The sequence below is a fragment of the Cryptotermes secundus genome, unplaced genomic scaffold (assembly GCF_002891405.2).
Source record: "Cryptotermes secundus unplaced genomic scaffold, Csec_1.0 scaffold1777, whole genome shotgun sequence".
NCBI lineage: Eukaryota > Metazoa > Arthropoda > Insecta > Blattodea > Kalotermitidae > Cryptotermes > Cryptotermes secundus.
Genome location: NW_019724777.1, coordinates 1 through 25,354, shown reverse-complemented (window position 1 = coordinate 25,354; position 25,354 = coordinate 1). Strand labels below are relative to the sequence as shown.

Genomic DNA, 25,354 nt, shown 5'->3' with positions numbered 1-25,354 from the left:
GGTATGCTGTCTAAAGCATTACTTTAACATTGGGAAGCGCATGTCACTCATAGACAAAGCAGCTGCTGTTGGTGTTTCTGTTTCACATTTACTGCCTTGTTTTAATCTTCATCAGGAAATTTAGTACTACAGATTGGCATCTGGATTTTAGATGGGGAATTTAAAAAATTTGCCACTTTATGGCTTTCAGCCACATTTTAACTTAATGGTATTAGAATTGATAAATGCAATGATTGTAGCTGGACCATGTGGATGCATCATTGCAATAATGTGAAACATGGCCAGTAAAGGTAACATATAAGGTAAAGGTAAAGTTGTCCCTGTGCTTAACTAATTAAGCAGTATACCATTAGGGCATATGGGGGAGTGGATGTACAGGTCCACATTTTCTTGACCCTTGGCACTAGTTGGAGATGCGTCAGCTTCACGCCCTGGACGTTTTATCCCTGGGAAAGAGCCCCTGGTACCTATTGAACAGGAGGTTGGGTGACCTCAGAGCCAGTCTGGGCAATGTGGATAAAAGAAAATTCTTGACCCTACCGGGACTCGAACTCCGATCCCCTAGTCATCCAGCCCATAGCCAGTCGCTATACTGACTGCGCTATCCTGGCACATAAAAGGTTACATATAAGTTGAATTATTCTTTAACTTAGGTTTCTAATACTGTACACATGCTAATCACAGAGAAATGACCGATTTAATCGTTAAGTAATTTGGAGTACGTCTATGTATATTCAGTGAGACAAACACACATGTGTGACAACTTCCCGAATTTATGAGTGTATGCTGAAAGTTTCATCTGCTTACCTGCCATGTACCAATGTTAGACACTCTCTGGCCAAAGGGACGCTGAAAGGTGAAGCACAACTTGAAGGCATCACTGCGGATCTCGATGAGGTTGTTAATGAGAGCACAGACCGCTGCCATGGGGAAGGCCGACGAGAAGAGAACTACATACCCAAGCTGGATAAACATTTCCAAGTGATCTGCAAATGTTCCATCATACTGCAACATGGTAAAGTGAACACAACACAATCACACAGTGAGGGGCTTCACACTTTCTACTTTTGATTTAATATTGTTAGTATTTAAATGAAGGACAAGATGGGTGGGACATATGGGGAAGAACACAAAAAATGCACACATAATTTTGATCAGGAGACTGAATGGTCAAAGGCAGGGTCCACTGATGTCGGTTAATGTAAATTAACATTACTGTCTTCTGAAATGTGATGCCGTGTAGTTTGGTAGAGAGAAACCAATGTTTCTGAGGAATGTGCTGCCTCCATCTTCAGGTGAGAACGAGGCAGGAAACAAGTTGTACAGAGAGAAGTTAGGGTCAGGATCAGTGCTACAAAGAAACTATATGGAACTGGAGGGCCTGAAAAGGGAAGTTATCATGTGCCCTAATAAGGGCACACATCAGAGAAACTCCTTAGAAGGGGGCATCTACATCTCGCATACATTTAGTTACCTTGAAGAGTGAGCTCTCAAGTTCTGCTTGACTGATGCTCCGGCTTGTTCCTGTGGGTTTGTTTATGGAACTTGTCTCGTTGGGCTCCTCTGTTTGATTGCCTGGAAGTTCTTTCTTTGCTTCAGAGGGACTCAGAGCCCCAAACAAGTCAAAACTCATTTTAGCTAGCCGCAGCTGCTCCAGCATGTATGGTATGGCTGACTCCTTCAGGTTCCCAATCACCTGTCTTGCAATCAGCAGCGTGGCCAATTGCTGGAAAACAAATCTCACAAAACTATTTGTATGAAACAATACAAGATAAGCAACTTTTAAATTAAGTGGATTTTTATAAAGTGAATAATTTCAGATTTATGCAGTGTGATTAGCTTTGCAAAACTCTGTTTCTGTCTGCAACAGTGGAATATCAAGGCCAGTGGTGTATGAGCAGGAGCAATCAACACACTTGTTTAAATAATGTGACTCCCTATGCAGAACATCAGCTTTTATGGGTACCTGCTCTTCTCCTTTTGTCTTCATTTCCATTTGTATACATGTGTGTGAAGATATAACATCTTGAATGCCNCTGCTTCCATTGCCGAGATACAGGGCGCTCATATTATAAGGTAAGGTTATAAAACCACCTTTTAAGATCATTTTAGTGAAAGTTTCATGTTCCTATCTCATATAATTTAAGAACAATGATGAATAAATCATTTTCGAGCAAAATTTAAATGGCCGGCTGAATATATTACCGCCGGAGAGACGGCCGCGGAATTTAAATCACCATGCGAAAGGGNTTTATGGGTACCTGCTCTTCTCCTTTTGTCTTCATTTCCATTTGTATACATGTGTGTGAAGATATAACATCTTGAATGCCTTTTCTATGTTTGCAATTTCTTCCTTCTCTTTGTGATGCCCCCCAGTGCCTTTCTGAATCATCCCACAAATCCCCTCTCTTCCATTCTCAATTCTAGTGCCCTTGTTCCATCAACTCTTTTTCATATGCCCAAATCATTCTACACATTTCTCATATGACCATATTATCAAATTTTTAATTAAAAAAATCTTGAGATAAATATTTAACTTCATATTCCTTTTAATATTCATCACAAATTTAATATCCAGCTGCACTATGGCCCTGAGGTCGACTCAGCCTCTAACAGAAATGAGTACCAGGAATCTTCCTGGATGTAAAGGGCGGCAGGCACATAAGGTTGACCTCACCACCATCTATGAGCCAAATTTCTAGAAAATGTGGGAGTCTTGACATCTCACAGCCCTATGGGCCTTCATGGCCTGTTACAGAGATGGCTTTTATATATGCTGAAGTATATTCAGCACATTAACTGTGTATCACTGCCTTAGGAATAATAATTCTGAAATTCCGATATTATGATCTTCTAGGTTATGATACCATGAAGTCTGGTGGCAGCTACCAGTACTTCAGAGGAATATACTGCACCAATTTCAGGGCAAGACTGAGAATGGATGCAGCAGAGTATCCAAGATGTTGATACACACCCACAAGACAATGCTGTGTCATGACACCGGGGACTGCAATCTAAATCTTCGCTGCTGTGAGACCCTCACATCTCACTACAAATTAAATGGATTAACAACTTCAAATACACACTGTGGACTTACCTCTTTCAACTTCTCCATGTCTTGTAAATAAAAGGCGATGTAGAACAGGGACAGGAAGGAATTAACAAACTGGAACTGAAACAGAGGTGCATATCCTGGTTAGCACACCCCTCCCCCAGTTCTTGCCATGGTTCTGAATGGCCCTACAAGAGGAGCAGTGTGACATGCACTGCAACACGTTACTGACCTCTGTTGCATGTAGGAATACTACCTTAAGACATCTTTATAGAGTGCTAACTGAACATGTAGCATGCATTTTAATCCACAGCATGGACTCAGGTGTCTTCTGAATGGCAGGTCATAAAGCATTCAGCATTCCTGACTCATCAGTCAGCATAGCCCAAGAGATGTGACACATAGTCTCTCCCTGATTCAAATACAGTAGCTCCTCACAGCCAATCACTATGTGAGATTTCAGGTCCTCAATGGCAGATGGGGACCTGTCTACCAGGCTGAATGACATTAAATCCCATATGGTCACTAGTTTAGTATTCACTGGTGTAAGAACCTCAGATCTTCAAGGTATGCTTCAAAGTATGTTTCACACATGTAACAACTTAAAACATAATCTGCTTTGGCTTACTTGGGTTATAAATCTCAGTATGACATTTCTCAGACTGAAAGTTTATCCAAACGTATGAGCACGGCATGTTTCTTACAGTCCAAAGGTTCACAGAACTCTATTCTGCTTCATCCCACTTTGCGTTACTTTGAATATAAAATGCTCTCATATTTAAGATGCATCCAGTTCTTGAATGTATTAGGAAAAAATTTAGAATGGTATACATTCCTTGAATTTAAGATGCACCTCAATTTTTCAACAGGAAAAATGTGTAAAATGTGTGTCTTATATTCAAAGTAATATGGCATTATAGTTGCAGCTGCATCTCACTTTTCCAATTTATTTGCCCCACACAATTCTGTTATTGCACTTATTCATGCTATTTTCCCAACCCATCATTTGACAATCTTAATTACTCTCCTGTATCCAGTACATTCATTCAGTGGAGAAGCAGTAACCAATTATACAGCACTAACCATCACATCACTCAACATGCTGCAGTTCTCATGCATAACTGTAAAAATACAAATGCTGCAAATCACTGAAACAAACCCCCATCAGTTGAGAAAATTCATAATTCCTGTTCAATCCCATGATAGAACTGCGAGTGATGCGAACATTATACAGCAATACCTCGCACAGTCCGGGTAATCGGTTCCGCCAATATCCTGGACTGTTTGAAACAGGACTAATCGAGGAACTAAATACATACAAAAAATGATAACTGGTTCTAAAAAAATTTCTGTTTTTTCAATAAATAAAACGCGATTAATAAATTCAAATGCCTTTATTAGAAATAATTTTTAAAGTTAATGTTTTTTGCAATTCATTTTTTATTCTCTAAAAATTGCAATATTGATGTCAGCACACTTTTCTTCTTTGGCCTTTTCTCTTCATACATTTCTTTGTAGCAACAAATTGCATTGTTTATCGTTCAGCAAATTGTAAGGCTACGTTCAATATTGGGATCAACTTCCATAATATGCTCTGACAAGTTTTCAACCATTCCAATAATTTTTGATAGCTGTTCAGCTGTTAATTCTCATGCAGGCACTTCAACACAGTCGTCGTCGTCTAAGTTGTCCTCCCGTTCCTCATAAGCTTGTTGTTCATCTATGTTAATGTGTTTCATTATCTAGTTCATTAGTGTTCGAGTTGATGCACTCAATTACGTTGACGGAATCTAACTCATTGAAACCAAGTTGCTGTCCAGTTTCCACTGTGTTATTAGTGACTTCAGCAAAATGAGTTTCAAAACCAATGAAATCGTTTGCACAATGTGGTATGATATGTTTCCATACTGCCCTCATATTGCTTGCCATTAATTCATGCCATGCTTCTCCTATATTTTCAATAACGTTTCCGATGATGTAGCTCTTCCAAAATTCCGTTAAAGTAGTGCTCTCCCCAACTCCTCCAGTGATAGCTGTCAGAGCTCAAGAACAAACGACCCGAGCATAGGCACATACATATACAACGGGGAACCCCAGAAACAATTGAAATATGTATCGCATCGCATGACTTTAAAACCACACAAAGGGAAAAAACCGATCATTTATGTATTAAAATAATTTTGTGTACTAATTTTTTATAATTTTATTTTATTTTGCTCAATTAAAATTTTTTGTTTTGAAATTTTCAAACCAGACTATAGTGAATCCGGACTATGTGAGGTATTGCTGTATTTGTATTCATGGTCATGGAAGGAGAGAGTGTATTACTGTTAAATCTAACTTCAAAACTTCCTCCTTTCCTATTGGTATGCATAAGCTGGCGGTATATATAGTAAATACTGTGCTTTCACACAATTAAAAAACATAAATGGTTTTCTGTCCAAGCAGTGCAACCACAAAACCTGATTTAAATTTTGTGATGGCCTTAAAATGTAATCCTGTTATATTTCAAAACATAAACACATCCAAGCTCAGGGAATTCCAACTCTTCTGGACACGCTCATCCAACAGCCCTTTAATAAACATAAATGTTCCAGGTAAAATGAGGTGTGTTTTAACAGCAGCTACACAAAGTACTGGAATACATGCACTTGTCCTGCAAACCAGATGACATATGCAGCAGGTAAGAAAGGAACAGAGCTTCTTCTCATCATAACTCAGCAGTCCTGACTACACCCAGTGACACTCCCACTTAAAGTTTCCTTGGGTAGCAGTGGCTTTGAACACTACAGTGAAGAAAATCTTAAAAGAAGGAAATTTAACAATGAGATCACTAGCTTGGGATCATTGAAAGCGTAAGTTAAATAACTTTAATTTTAGGGGACACTGAATAGGGGTTTCACAGCATGTGCTTGCCCTACCCTAAACTCTTCTTCCACAATCAGCCACATCATGACTGAACTAGAAATAAATGTTCCAGACACAAAGGAGATCAACTCTCCAAAATGATTTTAAGTTCAACCATGATGTGGTCCATCATCCAAGAAGATTTTACTGCAATTGGTCACTATGATTCATATCTTACATATGTGCTCTCACAACTTATACCAATCACCATGCACGACAGAGATGTAAACGTGGCATGCAGTTCCCCCTGCAGGAAGCACAATAATATATACTGGAGATGAATTCAACCTTCTGTGTGAGATCTGAGGTTCTCACTGCTGAGGATGTTAACATTACGGTCTTCTGGAATGTGAAGAAGCTGTTGCCTCCATCCTCAGGGTAAAAGATGATTTTGAAGATGGAAGCAGCAGATTACTCCAAAACATTTGAATCTATCTACCAGACTACATGGCATGACACACCAGAACATCAAAATGTTAACCTTCTGATTTCCAAAAAGTCACTTATTGCTGGAGAGGTTCTGTTTTAAAGGAACAGAAGAAACAGTGTGACACTTGTCATGAAATTACAGCAGTTGCTGGTACTGTCCCACAGACTGAAGTTAAGTCTATAGAGTAACTGGTTCTGGGGTCCACTCAACTTCATACTCAAAAGTGAAAAAGGGGCTCTTTCTCAGGGGAAAAAGTAGCCACTCACAAGGTCTAGTAACTGCGACACACGCAATATGCACACACAATGTACACACTTTGCCTTACCGTGCAGTTCCTTTCAATCCAACACAAAACAGAACAAGTCATGAGAAGTATAGACAATATAATAATTCTGCTGCATTTAGTCTATTTTATTTTATACAAAGGTTCAAAGAAAAAGTTTACTGGATATAAACTGTGTTTTGTTTTTCTCTACAAATTTTGTTTCATGGAGGCTTACCATTCTGTGCATTTACACCTTTATGTGGTGCTAAGGTCTACCCAGTGCATGCTAAAGTTGCTCTTATCAACAAAGCAATGACTCTTGGGCACATACCTGGTTCATGGCATTTTCTGTTGACACCTATATCCTGTGTGTAGCCATCATGTAACATATGGAGTCTGGTAAAATATTTACAAAACGCTGGCTGTTTTTAAGCACTGCGCCATGAAGTGGAGCTAAAGCTCATGTTTTTAACCTTGGCACTAGATGGAAGTGACTGTGATCAACTTCATAATCCAGTTGCTTAAACCTCAAGGAAACAACCCCAGAACCTACTGGCCAGGAGGCTGGGTGGGCCCTAGCTAGTCTGAGAGGGAAAGTGAAGAGAAAAGTCTTTGTCTCCCATGCCAGTAAGTGCATCCTAGTCATCATGCCCATACCCTGTCACTTTACTGACTTTTGCTTCATTGTTGATGTAAATTTTCACAGCTGCTTATACCCAACTGCTGTCATACACCATGCAATATCCAGTCACTGCCATAATGGTCACAAAGTTCAGGCAAAGGAACTTGTTTCTCTTATCTTTGCTCCTGTGTGAGTCATGATGCCTTACACTGCAGGCACACTAACTGTATCAACTCTAACTCCTTAAAATGCTGGAAAGGAGACCCATTTCTTTATCACAGAATTCCTGAACATGTCTATCATGCTGCATGAGTTGAATCAAGTTGAATGAAGCTGATGGACTGCCTCTGCAGTATCTAGTTTAGTCAAGACTTGATTCAAGTTGACTGCAATCAACTGGGTTAGTGTGTCTGCAGCTTTGCTCAGATTCAATTTGACTTGAATGGACTCGATTCAATTAGTGTGTCTGCAAACCTGGCGAGCAAGACTCAGTTCGGTCAGTGTGCAGCAACCTAACATGTCTCCTTGCTAAGGAACCATAATCAGTTATGAACACCAATTAACAACAGACATACAAATATGATGTGGAGCAAACTGCAGCTACCTGCTACTGTAACAACCATGCTATGCAGCACAACTAAATTAATGCAACTCAGTTACAATTTGCAGGCAAGCAAGCAAGCAAGCTGTCTGGATACAAACCAATGCTACTTTGACGATTAGGTGATTTTCATACTTGGTCTCAAGCCTGTAGTTTTCTGGTTAAAAAAGAAGAAAGAACTGATTGTAGTGATAGGAATCAAGAAAGCCAGGACAACGAAACAAACTGAGCTGTTTGTAAAGCCACACAGGATGTCATACAGAGGCCAGCTCCAGCTTCACTCATGAATGAATATGACAAAGCTTCTAGCTCAAATCAAATCACTATGTTAACAGACAAAAATTATTCATCAGGATCACAATAACCTGGCTGAGATGCTGATCTTAATATTCACACATGAGAACCTCAAATTTTAGGACTGATTCATGATCAGAAGAATAAAGAGACTTGTTATGCACATAGTAGCATAGTTGGTTGAGGGACTGTGCTACAAGCTGGAAGGTTGTGGGTACGATTCCCAATAATGTCACTGGATTTTTCAATTGACCTAATACTTCCAGCTGCACTATGGCCCTGGTGTTGACTCAACCTCTAACAGAAATGAGTACCAGGAATCTTCCTGGGGGTAAAGAGCAGCCAGCGCATAAGGATGACAACCTCATGTCCTGCATCTGTGAGCTGACTTAAAAAATATGGGAGCCTCAACATTTCACAACCCTATGGGCCTCCACTGTCTGTTACAGGGATAGCTTTACCTCTACATTAGTATCTTCAACTATACTGTGTCAAATGACAGGTCGATTGCTGAATAATGAATTGGAAAGGATGTGAAAGGAAGCAGTCATGCTCTAATTTGAGGTATTATTCCAGGATTTGTCTGGAAGGACTGAGGGAAAATCACAAAAATCGTGGTAAGAATAATTGGTGTCCAAGCAAAGATTCAAACTGGGCACCTCCCAAATACAAGCCAGAAGTGTCACAGGAATATAGATATGTACACATCACAGCAATGTAATCATGTTCAGCATGAAACCCAACAGAACTGAGAATAGTCACAAGCACAATGTGCGCTAGAGCGTCTTTTGCGATGGGCAAAGCTGCTGGTTAACACAGCCATGGAAGCCACAGGGGACACTTCCTAAACATCTCATGCCAAACATTTCAGACTTTTATTTTGATACAAACATTTCCTGTGGTACAAATGGTTGCATGAAAGGTAAATAAAGAAAACTGCATGAACTGACAGTGATGGAGCAGTTAACACAGACTGCAAAGCCAATCCTCATCCCCATCTAATGCCAAACTTCACCCTTCCTGTCCTTTTTATTTCCATTTACACTCCTAACAGATACAAATTAATATTTACAAAAATGTAAGAAAAAGCACTCTGTTATGGAAAAACATAAAACTCCTGCCTTCTGTTGCTCCTAAATATGAAATATTAGAGGCCACATCAAAGAATGTAAACAGCAAAGATTATCATTCAATGAATTATTTTAAAAGCAAGTTCCTTCCTCAGTATCAACCCAAGTGCCAGGCCACAGATGAAGCCCCCAAAGAATTGGGATATGGTAGTAATTTGTAGTGATGGCTGTGGAAGGCTTCTGGCAGTGGACATGTATGGGAAAATTATGTCAGAAGCTTTACACCAGAAGAAAGGAAAGGGTTAAAATATGAAACACAGTGTAAACAGTGTTTAAACGAACTTGCTGAGAGCATCAGTACAGTGGATATCACTGAAGGTGACCCCATTTAAAATGGTTTCCCACCTAATTAAAAATCAGTGGGTCCCAAAAGTAATATCATGAGAATAATGCATTTATATCACACCTGAAAAATATCCAATATGAAAAATATCCCACCTATGAAAAGCAGCAATTTTAAAGACAGGTATCGAATATTTAAGTGTTTAAAAAGTTGTGTACTACATATGTACAAAAACTAATGAGAAACAAAACAGATGTTCACATGAATTGATCATACTGGAGAGCTTAGCAGCACTTGATAGCACTCAGTGAGTGGCAGAAGCTGGACAGAAGTCAAGGTGACTTTCTGACCTCCATCCATCTAGGTGGTAGCATGGTCTTTGTTTGCACGGTTGCATACAGTGATATGTGCTGAATTCTGTGAAGCTGCATGACAATAAGCTGATCTGTGTACTATGTATGGCTGTATGCATGGCTGCAGAAACAGACACACAATGAAAAGTGATATCAGCTTCTAAAAAACTGGAGATCAGAAAAGAATAACTTAGTATACCAGTGTCGGCACTAAGTTATATGACAGCAAAAAAAGAAAAACACACTTCAGCAATGTGTAACTACTAAGCCAGGCAGAAAAAGTTCTAAATTTTTACATGTGAGAAGACTGGATCAGTGCTCCTAGAACTGTTTCAGTAGAAAAAGGCATTATATATACCAATTAAGGGTTCAACGTTGAAACAGAAGGCTGAAGAAATAGTCTGAGCTAAACAATGAAGTCGTGCCTTGTAATTGCTGGGTTCATCAATTAAAAAAATGTGCTAGGCCTAGTTACAGAACCATGAGTGGGAATCCCAGAATCCAGTAGTGTAACAAGAAAGTAGATGCCTGGATGACAGGAGCGCTTCCTTCACTTCTGTGTGAATATCATCTGTAGGGCATATTTAATGCAGATGAGTGTGGGCCAAACAAACCATATGCTTCTAAAGGCGAAAGATGTCATAAAGGCAAGAAACATAAAGATAAAATTACTGCGTCTGCATGTGCACGAGGGAGGGATCTGAAAGGATGTCACTGTTGGTAACCGGAAAGCCAAGCATGTGACGTCCCTTCCATGTATATAAAGACTAAGCAGCAGCACATGCGTAACTTGTGCACTGTTCATGGAACTATGTAACATGTTCAGAAAGGAGACTGGCAGCCAAAAACTGTTATTTTTAGACCAGTGTGCACCACCACTTCCTTAGTAGCATTCCTGACAGGCCGGAGTCATTCATCACAAACTTCTTCAAACTGGAAAAATTTACTTCAAATCTGTTTCAGACACAAGTAAAACAAACACTAAGCATGTTCTTCAAGAGAGAGTAACATTTCAGAAGAGACTATTCAACTGTAACCATGACAGCAGGAACACGCAGTGTATACTTGAAAGCCTATGCATTTAATGTGTTTCAGCCATTTCTTCAGTATACAAATACACTGTTCATTCTGCTATTGTTCTTCAAGGAATATAATTAATTCTGTAAACACTATGACACCTACTCTTTTAAGATGTTTTCCTGTTTAAGAAGTTTATACTTCTTGGTCCCTTGGAGAACTTCTTAAAATGGATAAGAGAAACAGTGTACTTGAAAATTCCTTTGGAGTTACAAATCTGAAAATGTGCCCCCCCCCCAAGACACAATAGCAACATGAAGGATTCAGCTGTTTCTCATGCCTTGTATTATGTCTGAGCGACTTGTGAGAAATATACAGACACCCACAACACAAGCATAAAGACAGAGGAGTTCATTGCTTGAAGCTGCACAGCCCCTGAGGAAAACAATGCCAACAGTGGACAGTGTCACAAATTATGAAACTTGTTAGTTAGATGTGAGAGGGGAGCCTCAACTGGTACTACTGTACTGCCTCATGATGCCACATGAGCATGGAGTATTGGTGGAATGACAAATTGGGGGGGGGGAACCAAAGTGGTGAGAGGAGATACCTGCTTCAGGACCACTTTGTGCAGTGCATATCTCACACAGACTAACCTAAGGCTGAAACCAGACCTGCAAAGTCAGAAGTTGGTAATTAACTGTCCAAGCTTATGGTACAGTAAATAAACAGCCCAAAAGAAACATAAAATGTCTGTAATCCAACACAAACTGGAATAATGCAGCATAAGGGAGTACAGAAGGGGCTTTTGATGACAGATAAAACTTAGAAAGCAGGGGCACAATTCTAAACACAGATGCACCAGGGTGGTTTGGCACACAATTCCAGGTTGAAAGAAATTGCTATAAGATGCTGTTCACATTACCTAAGGACAGCTTTACACTTCAATGCAGAATTTAACAACAAACAGCTCACAGAATAAACACACTTGAAGAGGCCAATTCCTCCACCTCAGAGGTCAGAAAGTAAACAAGCTGTAAGTGGAGAAAGCAGTCTTCTGGGATTTGGCACCGTGTATAAGTGGTGTTAACCGACGTTTCGGAGGAACGTATCGCCTTCCTCCGAAACGTCAGTTAACACCACTTATACATGGTGCCAAATTCCAGAAGACTGCTTTCTTCATAGTCACCGCCGTGAAAGCCTCAAATCTTACAAGCTGTAAGTGCTTTATGTTTCACATCACTGTCTTTAAAGGAAGTGCCAAGGAGGTGCCCAGCAGGGTGTGGCTCTGGACCAGAATGGCTCAACTGCAGCCGTTGGCAAGTATGCAATCTGTAACAATTCCTGCTGTTCTGTTTGGCTGTGAAACTGACAATATTCAGACAACCCACAAGGCATTATATGATTTCAATAGCACTTGTGCCCATTTGTTACTGTATATCACATTAGCTGCCTTAACTGTGTGGCCTTACAAACACTCTGTAATCTGTAAAGGAAACATACATTATTAAATAAAGCCTGCCTGCTGCTTGCTGTATACCTACTTATTACAAGTTTGATCTCAAGCTTACTGGCTTATACAGCACAGCTGCACAACTAAAGTCTTGGTCACAGTACAACCTGTCTCCTGGGCACATGCTCCAAGACTGCCTCTCTCACAGTTCCCACTTCACCACACATAACTGTCCTTTCATTTCAGACGATGATAAATTAAGTGATCCATGGACTGAGAAAATTTTACAGAGCAGCCTTCAAAGGAGGGAAGGGGCTGTGAATGGACACCATATCATGGCAGAAACATGAAGAGACCACCTCCTCAGCTACAGGAACAAAGTCACTCAGTCGATCAGCCAAGTTACAGAAACAATTTTATATGAGAAACACCTGTATTGAACATTTTGTTGGTGCCAACAGGACAGCAAGACGTTCTGAACACATTCCCATAGCACAGTCAGACTGTGGTCTCTCAGGCCGTGGCACTACATAGTCCTGCAGGCGGGGAAGCTTTCTGCCTCCATCTTCAGAGTTAAAAATGAGCATGGCAAGAGTGCGGTCAGGTTACATAGGCAAACTGCAATGTTCCTTTAAAGGAAAACAACAGATATTTCATCACTTCACACTGAAAGTGCTGTTGCCATCTGCTGGTAATTCTTCTGCTTCCCTAGTTCCACATCACCAAATGATGGGTAACCATCTTCGTAATGTTACAAATCCATGACCACTGTTGACATCTGCTGTGAAGACTTTTTATTTCCTGCAGAAAGTCCTTGTGGTCAGGTTTCACAACAGATGTCAGGAGTGAACCATGATTTCTACCTCACACTGTGATGCCGCATTCTTTCTTCAACTGACCTGTGGCTCTCCTGTCCTCTGTCTGCCATATATGGGTGGAGATGCTGATAGCTGTCATTACAGGGGAAATGGTAGGTTAATGTGTGCATTGGGGGGGAGGCTGATGCCAGCTACCTTGTTCCCACTACTCACCCTTATCATTGAGCCAGCACGCCACTTTGTAGTAAGCCTCATCCAACAGTGTGATGACAACTGCCAGCAGGATCTTAGGCAAGTAACTGAGGCAAAAGAAGTAGTCCCACTCTGTTATCTTCTGGTCCCACCACTCCTGCCAAAAAAAAAAAAAATTAGGGAAAGGCTGAAGCAAACTGATTCTGAACTTAACACATTCAGGACCGGAGGGGCCAACTGGCCCCCTACATCTCTATAGCGTTGCGGACTGGGCGGGCCAATTGGCCCTTTTCTGAAGCGTTATGTTGCAACCGACTATATCTCGCTGTGTGGCCATGTTGCATCATAACTACTGTGTAGTTGACCTCGGGAATGTTTGCTAGCTTAGCCAGTAACATGATCACGCTCCTTTCCTGTCACACCCTAAAGAAAAAAGCCTTTGTTCTAGTCCAAGCTTCCACGTATGAACCAGGAAGTTAGCAGTGCAACATGGATCAGAGACGAAAGCAGTTGCAGGCGAAGCGTTCTCTCGGAGAACAAGAAATATTAGACTTGTTCTCCGATGAGCTATCAGATTTGCCAACTGCTTTGTCTTCTGATAGCGAGGCCAGCCTCAGTGAAAGTGACGGTGACAGGGGCCACAGGGCCCCCCAAAATATTGTGTCCAGTGAAAGTGAGAGCTCCGATGAAAGTTTCCAGAGATATCACACGCGCAAGCACTTCTAGGAGCTCTGGTAAGTGTTCTCCAAAAATTTTAGTTCATAAAATTAATTAGGAGATTTTATATTAATTTTTAAAGTGAACAGTGCTCAAGTTAGGGTGCTAGGCTTAAAAACCCCAGTCCCCAGGGTGATTTAAATATTTAAACAACCGGTCCGCAATGTGTTAACAGAATGCTTTCCAACAGCACGGTCTTCTGGTACATGACACTATGCACTCATGGGAACCAACATTTTGGAAGAACTTGGTGCCTCCATCTTCAGTTTCAACCCCAAAAGGTTGTAAACTTGTTTCTCTAAAGGCCATTACCAGTTTTATGTACAGGTGCTGGAGGTGGAATCCCACTCAAGTGGGGCCATTAGCAGGACCATGTCTCAATCACGGGACAGCATCTTTTGAAACTCCCTGCAACTAACAGGCAACAGAAACAGATCCAATTTCTGAAATGATGTGTGCTCTGAGTGCACCCCAGACAGAGAGAGGACTGGCACAGACACAAACCTGCAGCTGCAGTGTGATGATCATGATGATAAACACCAGCAGGAGGCACAGAAAGATGACAGGTACACTGACCAGGTAGCGGAACAAGTTTCTCTTCCACACAGGGTAGGTTGGCTCCAGCTGACCAGTCACTGGACTAACCTCCAGGACACCCTGCAACCAGAAACACACATCAACCTCCCTGTGTACTGCTAGCAACTAGCTAGTCATCTCCACATACTGCCATCAGCAAAACATGATATCTCTATCCCTTTGAGGCTGGATGATCATCCAAATGGTATCTGAAGTTTCAGTTCCTTCCTCACAGAAAACATGCTGTGTCTCCATTACAAAAAACCAATGGGTTATTGCTGTTAGGGAAATAACCACCATCTACTCTGAGAATCATATAAAACACAAGCTGTATTTTCTTGAATATAGTGTGCCCATGAATAAGCAATGCACCCAAATTTTTAAGATGAAAAAAACAATGTAATATTAAACATTAACTAAACATCAAACATTAATAAACATATTAACGATCACATTATTTCATATGAGAGAACATTTCTGCGTTACTTCCAGTGCCACTACATTTGCAGTTCCCACGACCTGGTGTTCTGCAACATGAAAATGACGCAGTATTAGCATTCGTAGCGGTACTTCATCTTTATTCTATTGCAACTTCGTCATATAGAATTTGCTAATTAGAATCAAAGATTATTTACCTATAGCATTTTATTCTCCATACTTTCATAATCATCATCATCGTCATTGTCATCACTAGCAGAGCTCATGCAAACGTCATCACTGCACTGAATGAAATCATCTTCTGACCCAGAAAGACTATTTCAGATGCCACACATTTTGAAACTCTTTTCTACCAATCCAGGTGAATACGTCATTTGTCCTTTATCCTCTTTATCCTTTATCTTCAATTTTCCACTCACCGTGAAATATTGTAATCACATACCCTTTATACTCACTTTCTTCACTCAAATTCACGAAGTAAAGCTGACATTCACTAGTGAATAAACTGAGATCAAATGCACCCTCGCTAGTAGCATGTGACGTGTGTGAATAGGAGAGCTAACAGAGCAATGGGCTACTATCCTCTTCTGGGATGCACCAGAGTGCTAAATATGACAACTGTTAACACTGATGCAACTAAGCTGGCACACCGAACTTTTTGGCACAAATTTCTTCTGAAAAATTTGTGCAGGGGATATTCAAGAGGAAACAGTAAATACACTGCAGGGACAAAAAGTAATGTTTCTGGATGTTAAATCAGGCACTACATATAGTTGCCACTTATTCAGGCCACAAAGAAATTCCATCTTGTTATGGGACCTGGTCCATTTCCCTCAACACAAGAGACTGGATCTTGATGAGGATCAGAGTGAACTGACTCACAACCATGTAACATCATGAGCTTTTGAGAACTTGAAGACCTGAGTCAATATATGGGCTTGTAGTCAACAGACCACCATTAATAAACCAGACTTTAACACGAGGATGACACTTCCACAGAAGATGCAATGATTACGTTACAAGGTCTTGGTCAGTATATCATAGCAGAGGCTTCTTCGTTATACTCACCGTGAACAGTGGACGGGGCTCCACAAGCAGATCATCGCGCTGGTCCAGTGTGCCCCAGCGATACGCCAACTCTGCACTATACCTCTTCCAAGCCTCCACATATATGCTGGCCCACAACACATTGAAAAATGAGAAGAGAACAAAGCCCACATCTTCTGTTGCCTGGTCTCTGCCACAAAACCCGATCTGCACACCAAATGACATTCATTGGAACAATATGGAAGTAAGGTTTTTACTTCTGAGCCACTCATCCTGTGAATGATGACTGGCTAGGGGGAGGGGGGGGCAACAGCTTTATATAAGCTCTGAGCAATGAGAGGGACTGTATTCTTCAAGTTCACAAAGTTTGTCAGAGGTTCAGGTTCCAGCCTGTGAGCAACAAATTCACAAGCACACAGGTCTTGCTGGGGAGTGAACTCACACAATCATCTGACTCAGAGCCAAGTATCCTGCACTTCATTATGACTGCTGCTCCTCCTTTACCATGTTAAATCCTTACCAGAGTGCAATCCCCTGCTTCACCTGTTCAATGCTTTCATCTGCTGTCCACTAGAGAAACTTAGCTAACGGTTTGCAAAGTCCACGGAACAGAAGTCTTCCTTGAGAAGTTCAGTCAGTAAACTAGTCACAAAATTACCCACCAAGGAATCTGAAGGGTCATTACTGTGTTCCCAAGATCCTGGAATTTTACCCTATCGTGAGCTAGATGAATCAAGTCCACATCCTCAAACACTACTATCATAACATCCTGCCATCTACCCCAAGATCTGCAAAATGAAATACTTCCTTCAGGATTTTCAACTGTAACTGTGTATGCATTTGCAACCTCCTCCAAGCATGCTGCGTGCTGTGCACATTTAATCCTAAGTGACCTGATTACCCCAGTAATAATCCAGTAAAGAGCACACATTATGAAGCTCTTATCAAGCAGCTGTTCCTACCCCCGCATTGCTTCTCTCTCAGATCCAAATATTTTCTGTGACACCCTGCTCTCACACAGCCTCAATGTGTGGAGTTTAGAGACCCAAGTTTCACACCCATAGAAAACAACAGAAGAAAGTATGGTTTCATACATTTTAATCGTTAGGTTCAAAGATAGGAGATGGAATCACAAAAGGGTCTGAAATGAATAACAGCAAGCTGGGGATCTCACTACAAATATGGTAACACTCAGAAATACAGTTGCCAACAGAATAACAGTTCCCTCACACAGAACTGTGACTGTTCTCAGAGCCAAGACCCAGTCACAGATGTTCACTTTGGTGCACACTGAAATGACTTTGTGCCACACACAAAGTGAAGAGCTAACTAAAAGGGGCAATTCAAAGAGCTAAACCCTCTGCCTAGGCTGCAAGCCAAACAACAGTAAACTTTATATTCCAATGAATACATTTTTATGGAAGTTCTGTTAACAGAAATTAACAAGAGGAGAAAAGTAAGATACGACTGTGTTTTCATACATCTCAGATTTTTAATTTTATGGATTACAGAACATCAACTGGAATTAGATATGTAAATTGAAAAGTACTGTTTTGTTATGAATAATTTTTCATCACTATAATTTTAGAAAAAAGGCTGGAATTCAAAATTTGTTGATAGGATTAGAAGAGAGAGTATTGTAACGGTTTGCTCATGTAGAGGAATGGATGAAACTAGGATGCTGAGAAAGACAAAGGATTTAAAATTTAGAGGAAAGAGGCCTGTGTGATGACTAGAAGTAGATGGTTCAGCAGATACTGTAAGGTGTGAAGAAAAGAGGAAACAGATGAACACAAAATTAAAAACGAAAACTGGGCAGAAAGAAGAGGCTGGAGACTTTTTATCCAAGTGCCATATAAAACAGAAATAACATTAGAAGAACAAGAAATATAATTTTAACATCAATATTCATCCAATAAAGTACGAATTTTTCTGTCATAATTTGGCTTTGAGCCAGCATAAGGGTTTGACTCTCATGCAAAAGATATTGTTCTAGCTCTAATTGGTTTCCATCCTCTAACACAACAACATAGCACCAGATTCTGTTATACAGCTGACAAATCTACACACTGTTTCATCACAAGGTCCTGGAGAATTGTAACAAGTTTGTTAACACAGCCAACACACTTCTTGTCCATTTCTTTCTCTCTGCAGTTTCAGTCTACAATCACAGAATTTGTAACTACACATTTTACCCCTCAATTTGCAAACCCAATTACCAATTGCTGGTTACGGATTGGGCGGTCGAGGGGTTGGAGTTCAAGTGCTGGTAGGGTCAAGAATCTTCTCCTCTCACGTCATCCAGACTGGTTCTGGGGCCCACCCAGTGTACTATCCAATGAGTACTGTGGGCTCCTCCACCGAGGGTAAAGAGGCACGAGCGTGAAGCTGACCACTCACCTCTAACTGGTGTCAAGATCAAGAAAACGTGGATCTATGCGTCCACTAACCCATACATCTTCATGGCATGGTGCTTAATTAGTTAAACACAGGGACAGCTTTACCTTTTATTACCAATAGCACAGATGTTATTACAGTATTAAACTACATGTACAACTATACACATATTGTTGCCACCTGGGTTACGACACTGTACAGCCTGGTAGGTCAACAGAAACATTTTGGAGTAACACATTGCCTCTGACTTCCGCCACGGTATCATAACCCAGAATCCAAGATACGAATCCTCACTGTCATAAGAACTGCAAATCATACACACAGCTTTGAATTCCACAGAAAATACAAAACTCTGGTGGGGAAAAACTTTTGGAAAGCAGCCACATAAAAGGTCAAGGAGGAGATAGGTGAATAATATTAATACACAATTAAAATAAAATATTTATAAAGAAAGCAGTCTTCTGGGATTTGGCACCATGTATATGTGGTGTTAACCGACATTCCTCCGAAACGTCGGTTAACACCACATATACACGGTGCCAAATCCCAGAAGACTGCTTTCTTCATAGTCACCGCTGTGAAAGCCTCAAATCTTACAAAATATTTATATTTGCAAAATAGGTTGTGAAGATTTAGCAGGTTCTGATATTCTTCTATTTGTACCCTGATTATGAGCTGCACAAATCAAATGGAGTACAATAAAACAGTTGTAAATCTTAATACAGTTAACAAATTAAATCCTCCAACTCTGTCCTGAACTTTGTGATTTTCCATTCTGAAATACATTATTTTTATAACATGGGTTGGTAATTGTGATATTTAACTTTTGGGTTCAGACACATATTTGTTCAAAGAGAACAATCACACGTGTGAGATTTACAGTTTGGTTTTCAGACTGTGGATGATCACAGTACTTAACAGGGACCAACTCAAAACTGCTCACTCACAAACTCCATTAAGCACAGGTGTTGAGAATCTTAGAGTCACTTAGCTGGTCAAGAAATTCTTCGCCTAGTTCACAACCTGAAAGTTCATTACCATTTTCATATGAGCCTGTTACTGGGCCTCCACATGAGCCAAATGAATTCAACTCACACCCTCAAATGGTCTCTTCTCTTCAGGCTTTCCAACTGAAATTCTTTTTGCATTTCTCTCATCACCCATGGGTACTACATGCCACACCCATCGCATCCTCAACTTATCACCATTTACCATAGCCACATTCATTCATCCATCTGTTCACGTGAAATGCCTCAAGAACTACTGAATGGATTTTCATTATATCTGACAGTTGGAGTATCACTAAAATTCACAGATAAATTCCAAATTTGGTCAAAATCAGAAACAATAATGGACACTTACATGAAGACCCACATGAGTTTCTGTGCACATCTCAAACATAACTTACTAAACAGTTATAGGAGTGAAAAAGTTTCACATGAAGTTACAGAGAAAAATGAATCTCACATTTGATGCACAATACTCCTTTTCCACAAGTATTGTGGTTACTGAGATAATTAATCAGGAGGAAGTGAACAAGCCTAATTGTTGGCTATGTGTATATTTCCCAAATTTTTTATGGCTGAAGAAAGGTGCAACCTGACTGAACGATGCAAATAAAATCTGTGAAGGAGAAACATAAGCTTAGAAAACTTGTGATGACACACTGAACAGAAAAAAGGCATGCACTGATGAGAGAGTCAGTCAGTAGCTTACCCAGAAAACAAAGCCAACCACAGCTGGCACAGTCAGAGCTGTGGTGTAGTGGCCGAGCCAGGCAAAATACATGGTTATCTTCACCCCAAAGTAATCACAGATTGCATCTACAATCACACAAGAGAAGAGTTACCACAACACACACAAACAACACAAGTGGCCCACTATAAAGTTCTGCTGTATCTTAACTTTTGCAGTCCAACAATATGGATTTAAATCTCCGCTACTTCAGGTGCTGGTACGGTGGCGACAACAGTATTTTTACAGAAAGAGCTGAACTGCCCTTACAATAGTACAATGCGATCAATGGAAGTTCGAATTAGTGTGAAAGCTCAGTCAGTACAGTGACTATGGCCTGCCCATCATGAAGAGGAAATGTCTTACCAGCAAAAGCAGCCTCCTCTGGAGGAAACTGAGGACTTGGCTGGGGCTCAGTTGTGGGTACATCTGTGACCAGTGATGGAGGTTTTGATGTCCTTTGGTGAAAGACATCAGGAGTCTGGGATGTCCCAATGCCAGCAGCCCAGCTTGGTTGGGCATGGATGTGACATTTCACTTGGCATGGGTAGGGACAATGGATATTATGAGAGCCTCTAGCCGGAGGGTTCTGGCTCTTGAAGGGCTACATTTCATTCGAAGTGTAGGATTAATAAAGAGTTAATCCAAAGGGAAGTACAATAGATCATTGAAGGTCGCAGTGCGAGGACCGGTTTTTATGGCTCAACCCTCATACTCATAGGCCACAATAGGGGCACATAACAGACTCTGCAGAGAGGTCTGAGTGCTTATGGGGTGACTGGGTGGTTGTTCCCTGTCAGTAAAATACAATACAGTGACCAGGTAATGGGATGGTTGAAACGGGAGTTTGAGTTTGATTGCCTGCAGCAGCAGATATCTGTCTCTTCTCCATAGCGTCCAGATCAGCTCTGGGGCTGACCCAGCCTCCCAAAGCATCCCAGGAGGTAAAGTGGTCAGGGGGTGTAGTTGACCATTCTCTTCTACTGACACCAAATTTAATCACTGGAAATGATATACGTACAGGACCAAGCTCTTGTAACGTACAGGGGATGTGGAACTGCGAGTACATGAGTGCCAAGAAGTATGAACATTTTGGAGGGACATACTGCCTCCATCTTCAGGGTCAGTGCGTAAGCCAAACAAGTAACTAGCAAGAGCCAAGCACAGCAAGATACATGAGGAAAGCCCGATTCATACATAGGCCTGAAGAGGTGCCCACAGGAAACCAATGGGAGGGCAAGAAGAAGAGTAATAGTGTTCTTTCTGGGCCTATACGTGAACCAATTGTCCTTGCACATGGCTCACTCTGCTTGTTTGGTTTAATCTCTGACACTGAAGAGGCAGGCAGTACTTTCCTCAAAAACAGTGGTGAATCTATACCAGACTACATGCAAAGAACTGTGTATTTATACTTGTGAAAGTAGCAGAGATCTATTGACGTAGCAGAGATCATTATCAAAATACAACTACTTTCAATTATTAAGTTGCAACAAACACATCAATTTTGTGTCGTACTTTATTGTGGGTCAGGTTATAACGTAGCAACTGTTCTAAGACTAACAAACTAACAGGAACCCCATGCGGCTAAACCAGCATTAATCAAGATGTTAGTAAGAGTCACATCTCATGCACACACTAATGCACTAATTTAATGTTTCATATTGACTGCAAGTCTGCTGCTTGCACAGACAGACAGAGCACTTTACCTAACGGCTGCATGCGCAGGAATGCACGCACCCAGGTCTTCTGCAGTGTCCGGAGTGCAGGGAGGTCATGTAGTGGAAACACTTGCGATATTACACCAGCTGATACACATTTGGGTACTGCACACAAGACAGAACACAATTTCTTGAATGCAAGAATATTAATATCCTCTGGGATGTGACACCATGCAGTCCAGTAGTAGTAGCAGGAGAATCATACAGCCTAAAACTTCGGGGCAAAGACTAAGCTAACCAACTAGCAAGAAGCAGCAGAGAAGCCACGCTTCTTGTTGGTTACTTGATTTGGATAATCAATGAGCCTGAAGATGGAGGCAGTGCATCTCTACCAGATGACACAGCTTCACACCAAAGGAGATAGCACTCTCCACAGTCACTGCTGTGATAACCTCAAATCCAACAGTTAGAACAATTCATGCATGTTGCAGGTCACAGCCATGTAATAAATTTACCTGGCAATTTAAAACTGCCTATTTCCAGATGCCAAGGGCTAACACACTCATTGCCAACCCTGTCACCTGATGGGCTGCTGCCATTGTGTATGCAAATGTCATTTTTTCCCATTGATGTCATTCAAATGTGAAGAAATTTTAAATGCAGCCTGTCAAAGCTTAAACCAGTTGAAACATAAAAGAACTGCAAGGTGTTCTTCACTTGTTCTCTTCCATTTCCTTTTGAAATGCAGTAACTTCAAAATCAAGATTTCATGAACAAATGGCTGACCTCACAAGTGAAATCCCAATATGGAGAACATAGCAGTGTGTGTTACTTTCATAACTACAGTTTGTGGGGTTTCAGCTAAAGAATGATCATGAATGATGAAGTGCAAAGAATGTGGAAATAGCCACAGACCATTTGAAGGCATTATCCCTGAACTTATCTGAAGCAACAAAGTAACAACAAAACAAAGACCTCAGTAGTGAGACTCAGTCTCAGACACAGGATGGTGGGAACACAAACCAGTTCACATAGTCCACTGTATAGTCTTGTAGGCAGACACCAACGTTTTGGAGAAACAGAACCCTTCCAGCTTCAGGGTCAGCATCTGCCCTGGAGGCGGTGGGTGCACATTCCTCCGAAAGGCCAGTACCAATGTAACAGGCTACATGGCATCACAATCCAGAAAACCAAAGCCTGAATAATCACCTCAAATACCACATCAGTTCTGACGGCCTGATGGAATTTCACACACAAAGCAATGTGAAGGCAGCTCACCACCACAAGGCACTCGGTTCAGTACCAAGGCAATACATTCCTTTTTATGTGCAGTTTCAAACAATATGCTGCAACCATACTGGGAGCACAAGTTGTTTTCTGCTATAAGAATATGTGGAGTCGCAGCTCAGAAGATTATATAATACGACTGATTTGCTCTCCTGTCATTTTGTGCCTGAGAATGGCTACTACAACTGATATCTTTGTTTTAGTCTTCATTTATCAATCACTGTCTCACAGGTACTGCACCACAAATGACACACTGGTAGTCCTGGAATGACTGCGGGCTTTATGCTGTCTAACTGCCCAGCAGATGGCACATAAGACTATGCTGCAATATCATAACAGAAACGTATAGTATGAGGGAGAGTTAGTAAATAGGTTACAAATAGAAGTAAAACAACTGTAATGGATGTAATTGGTTTTCTATATGCATCACTAGGTAGCAGCTCAGTCCAGCTTCATGATAGTCTAGGTAGCAGATACGCACATGCATGCACGTTCAGAGACTGGTTTCCATAGTCAAAATGGTCACTGTGGTTGAGGAGTGTACTACTGAAGGGCAACATTCTGGTGTGCATTTTTTGTGAACAAAAGAACTCAACGCAAATGATATTCATAAAGAAATGTTTCTTGTTTATGGTGGGAAGTGTCTGTCATGTAAAGAGGTTGAAAGCTGGATTCAGAAATTCTCTCAAGGACATTTGAAAGTTGCAGATTATGAATTTGATTTGTTTCATTCTGGTCCGTCACACTAACAATTACAAACACAAAAATAACACCCTCCAGCATGACTATTTAAGTTTTATCACCTTTAAACTCATCACCCTTAAATGTTTCGATCTCTACGGATCATCCTCAGAGGGCATAAATACTTTTCCCGGAAACTACTGTTACAATAGGTGTTAAAGTATATACATACACATATAATGTCTGAAATACACAATGTACACAATGTTCAACATTTCACAGTCACAGCAGCCTACCTGGTATTAAAATTTTTAAAGTTTCTTAATAGCTTAAAAAGTGTAAACAACACAGCAAGCCACGAATAAACATGGACAGTACTAAGAATCTCCTTTCTCAAGATAGACAGGTGGCACAATATCAGCCACCTCCAAGAAAGACAATAGGAGAATTGACACGAACCTGCATGGTTTATAAAAATTTTAATCTTAAACAACAAAGTTTTTAAGAAACTTTAAAAATTATAATACCAGGAAGGTTGCTGTCACTGAAAAGTTGAACATTGTGTACACTGTGTATTTCAGACATTATATGTGTATGTATATAATTTAACACCTATCGTAACAGTAGTTTCCGGAAAAAGTATTGATGCCCTCTGAGGATGATCTGTAGGGATTGAAACATGTAAGGGTGATGAGATTTCAAGTGATAAAACTTAAATAGCTACACTGGATGGTGTTATTTTTGTCTTTGTTGCAGATTATGCCCAACGAGGTGCAGAAGTGGCTGAGACAACAGTCAAAAGACTTCTGCACTGTGGGTTTTCACACTCATAAAGCAATGGGACAAGTGTGTCAGTGTTGGTGGAGGATATGTCAGGAAATAAATGTCTTTTCCAGGTTTGAATATCACATGTTTTACATTTATAACCATTTGTGAACTATTTACTGACTCTCCCTCACATTTTGACATCTAAAATTTGAGCACAGATACAAACCTATTGCTTGTCCCTCAATAAGCTTCAGCCCGCCCACCTGGTCATCAGGACCAGCCCGAAGAGTCTGAAGCAGGTGCAGCACAAGCCACTGACGCTCCTGTGTTGTGAAGAACTCCCGTTCATTCTCTGTCCCTTCAAAACAGGAGACCTCCTGCTGAACAAACTCCTTGAGGCCACCGCCATATTGCGAACGCAGTGTTTTGGGGAGATGCACCTCCTCTGCTGCCTTCAGCAGACTGCAAGTTACAATTCCAGCCAACACATTAACCAACCAACATGGTCGGCTTTCCCATACTCCCACAGCACCTTTCACATAAATGTTTTTAATACTCAATGTAAATGTTAAAGATATGGGAAAATGCTGTAGATCAGTGCTGTCCAACGTTCTTATGTACTCAGGCACAATTC

The 25,354-nt window shown here is 40.8% G+C and overlaps 1 protein-coding gene across 1 annotated transcript in view; it reads right to left on the bottom strand.

The window, feature by feature from the left end:
- LOC111863103 (anoctamin-8) overlaps positions 1-25,182 on the bottom strand; it is a gene marked incomplete at its 5' end in the record, with an annotated part of 29,158 nt that extends 3,976 nt beyond the window's left edge. Inside the window, 10 exon segments of the mRNA XM_023849132.2 lie at positions 808-1,005; positions 1,475-1,726; positions 3,098-3,172; positions 7,979-8,034; positions 13,439-13,574; positions 14,639-14,791; positions 16,217-16,402; positions 20,309-20,415; positions 22,033-22,149; positions 24,947-25,182. Coding sequence (XP_023704900.2) covers positions 808-1,005; positions 1,475-1,726; positions 3,098-3,172; positions 7,979-8,034; positions 13,439-13,574; positions 14,639-14,791; positions 16,217-16,402; positions 20,309-20,415; positions 22,033-22,149; positions 24,947-25,182 — 1,516 coding nt within the window.
- Between the last annotated feature and the right edge of the window lie 172 nt (positions 25,183-25,354).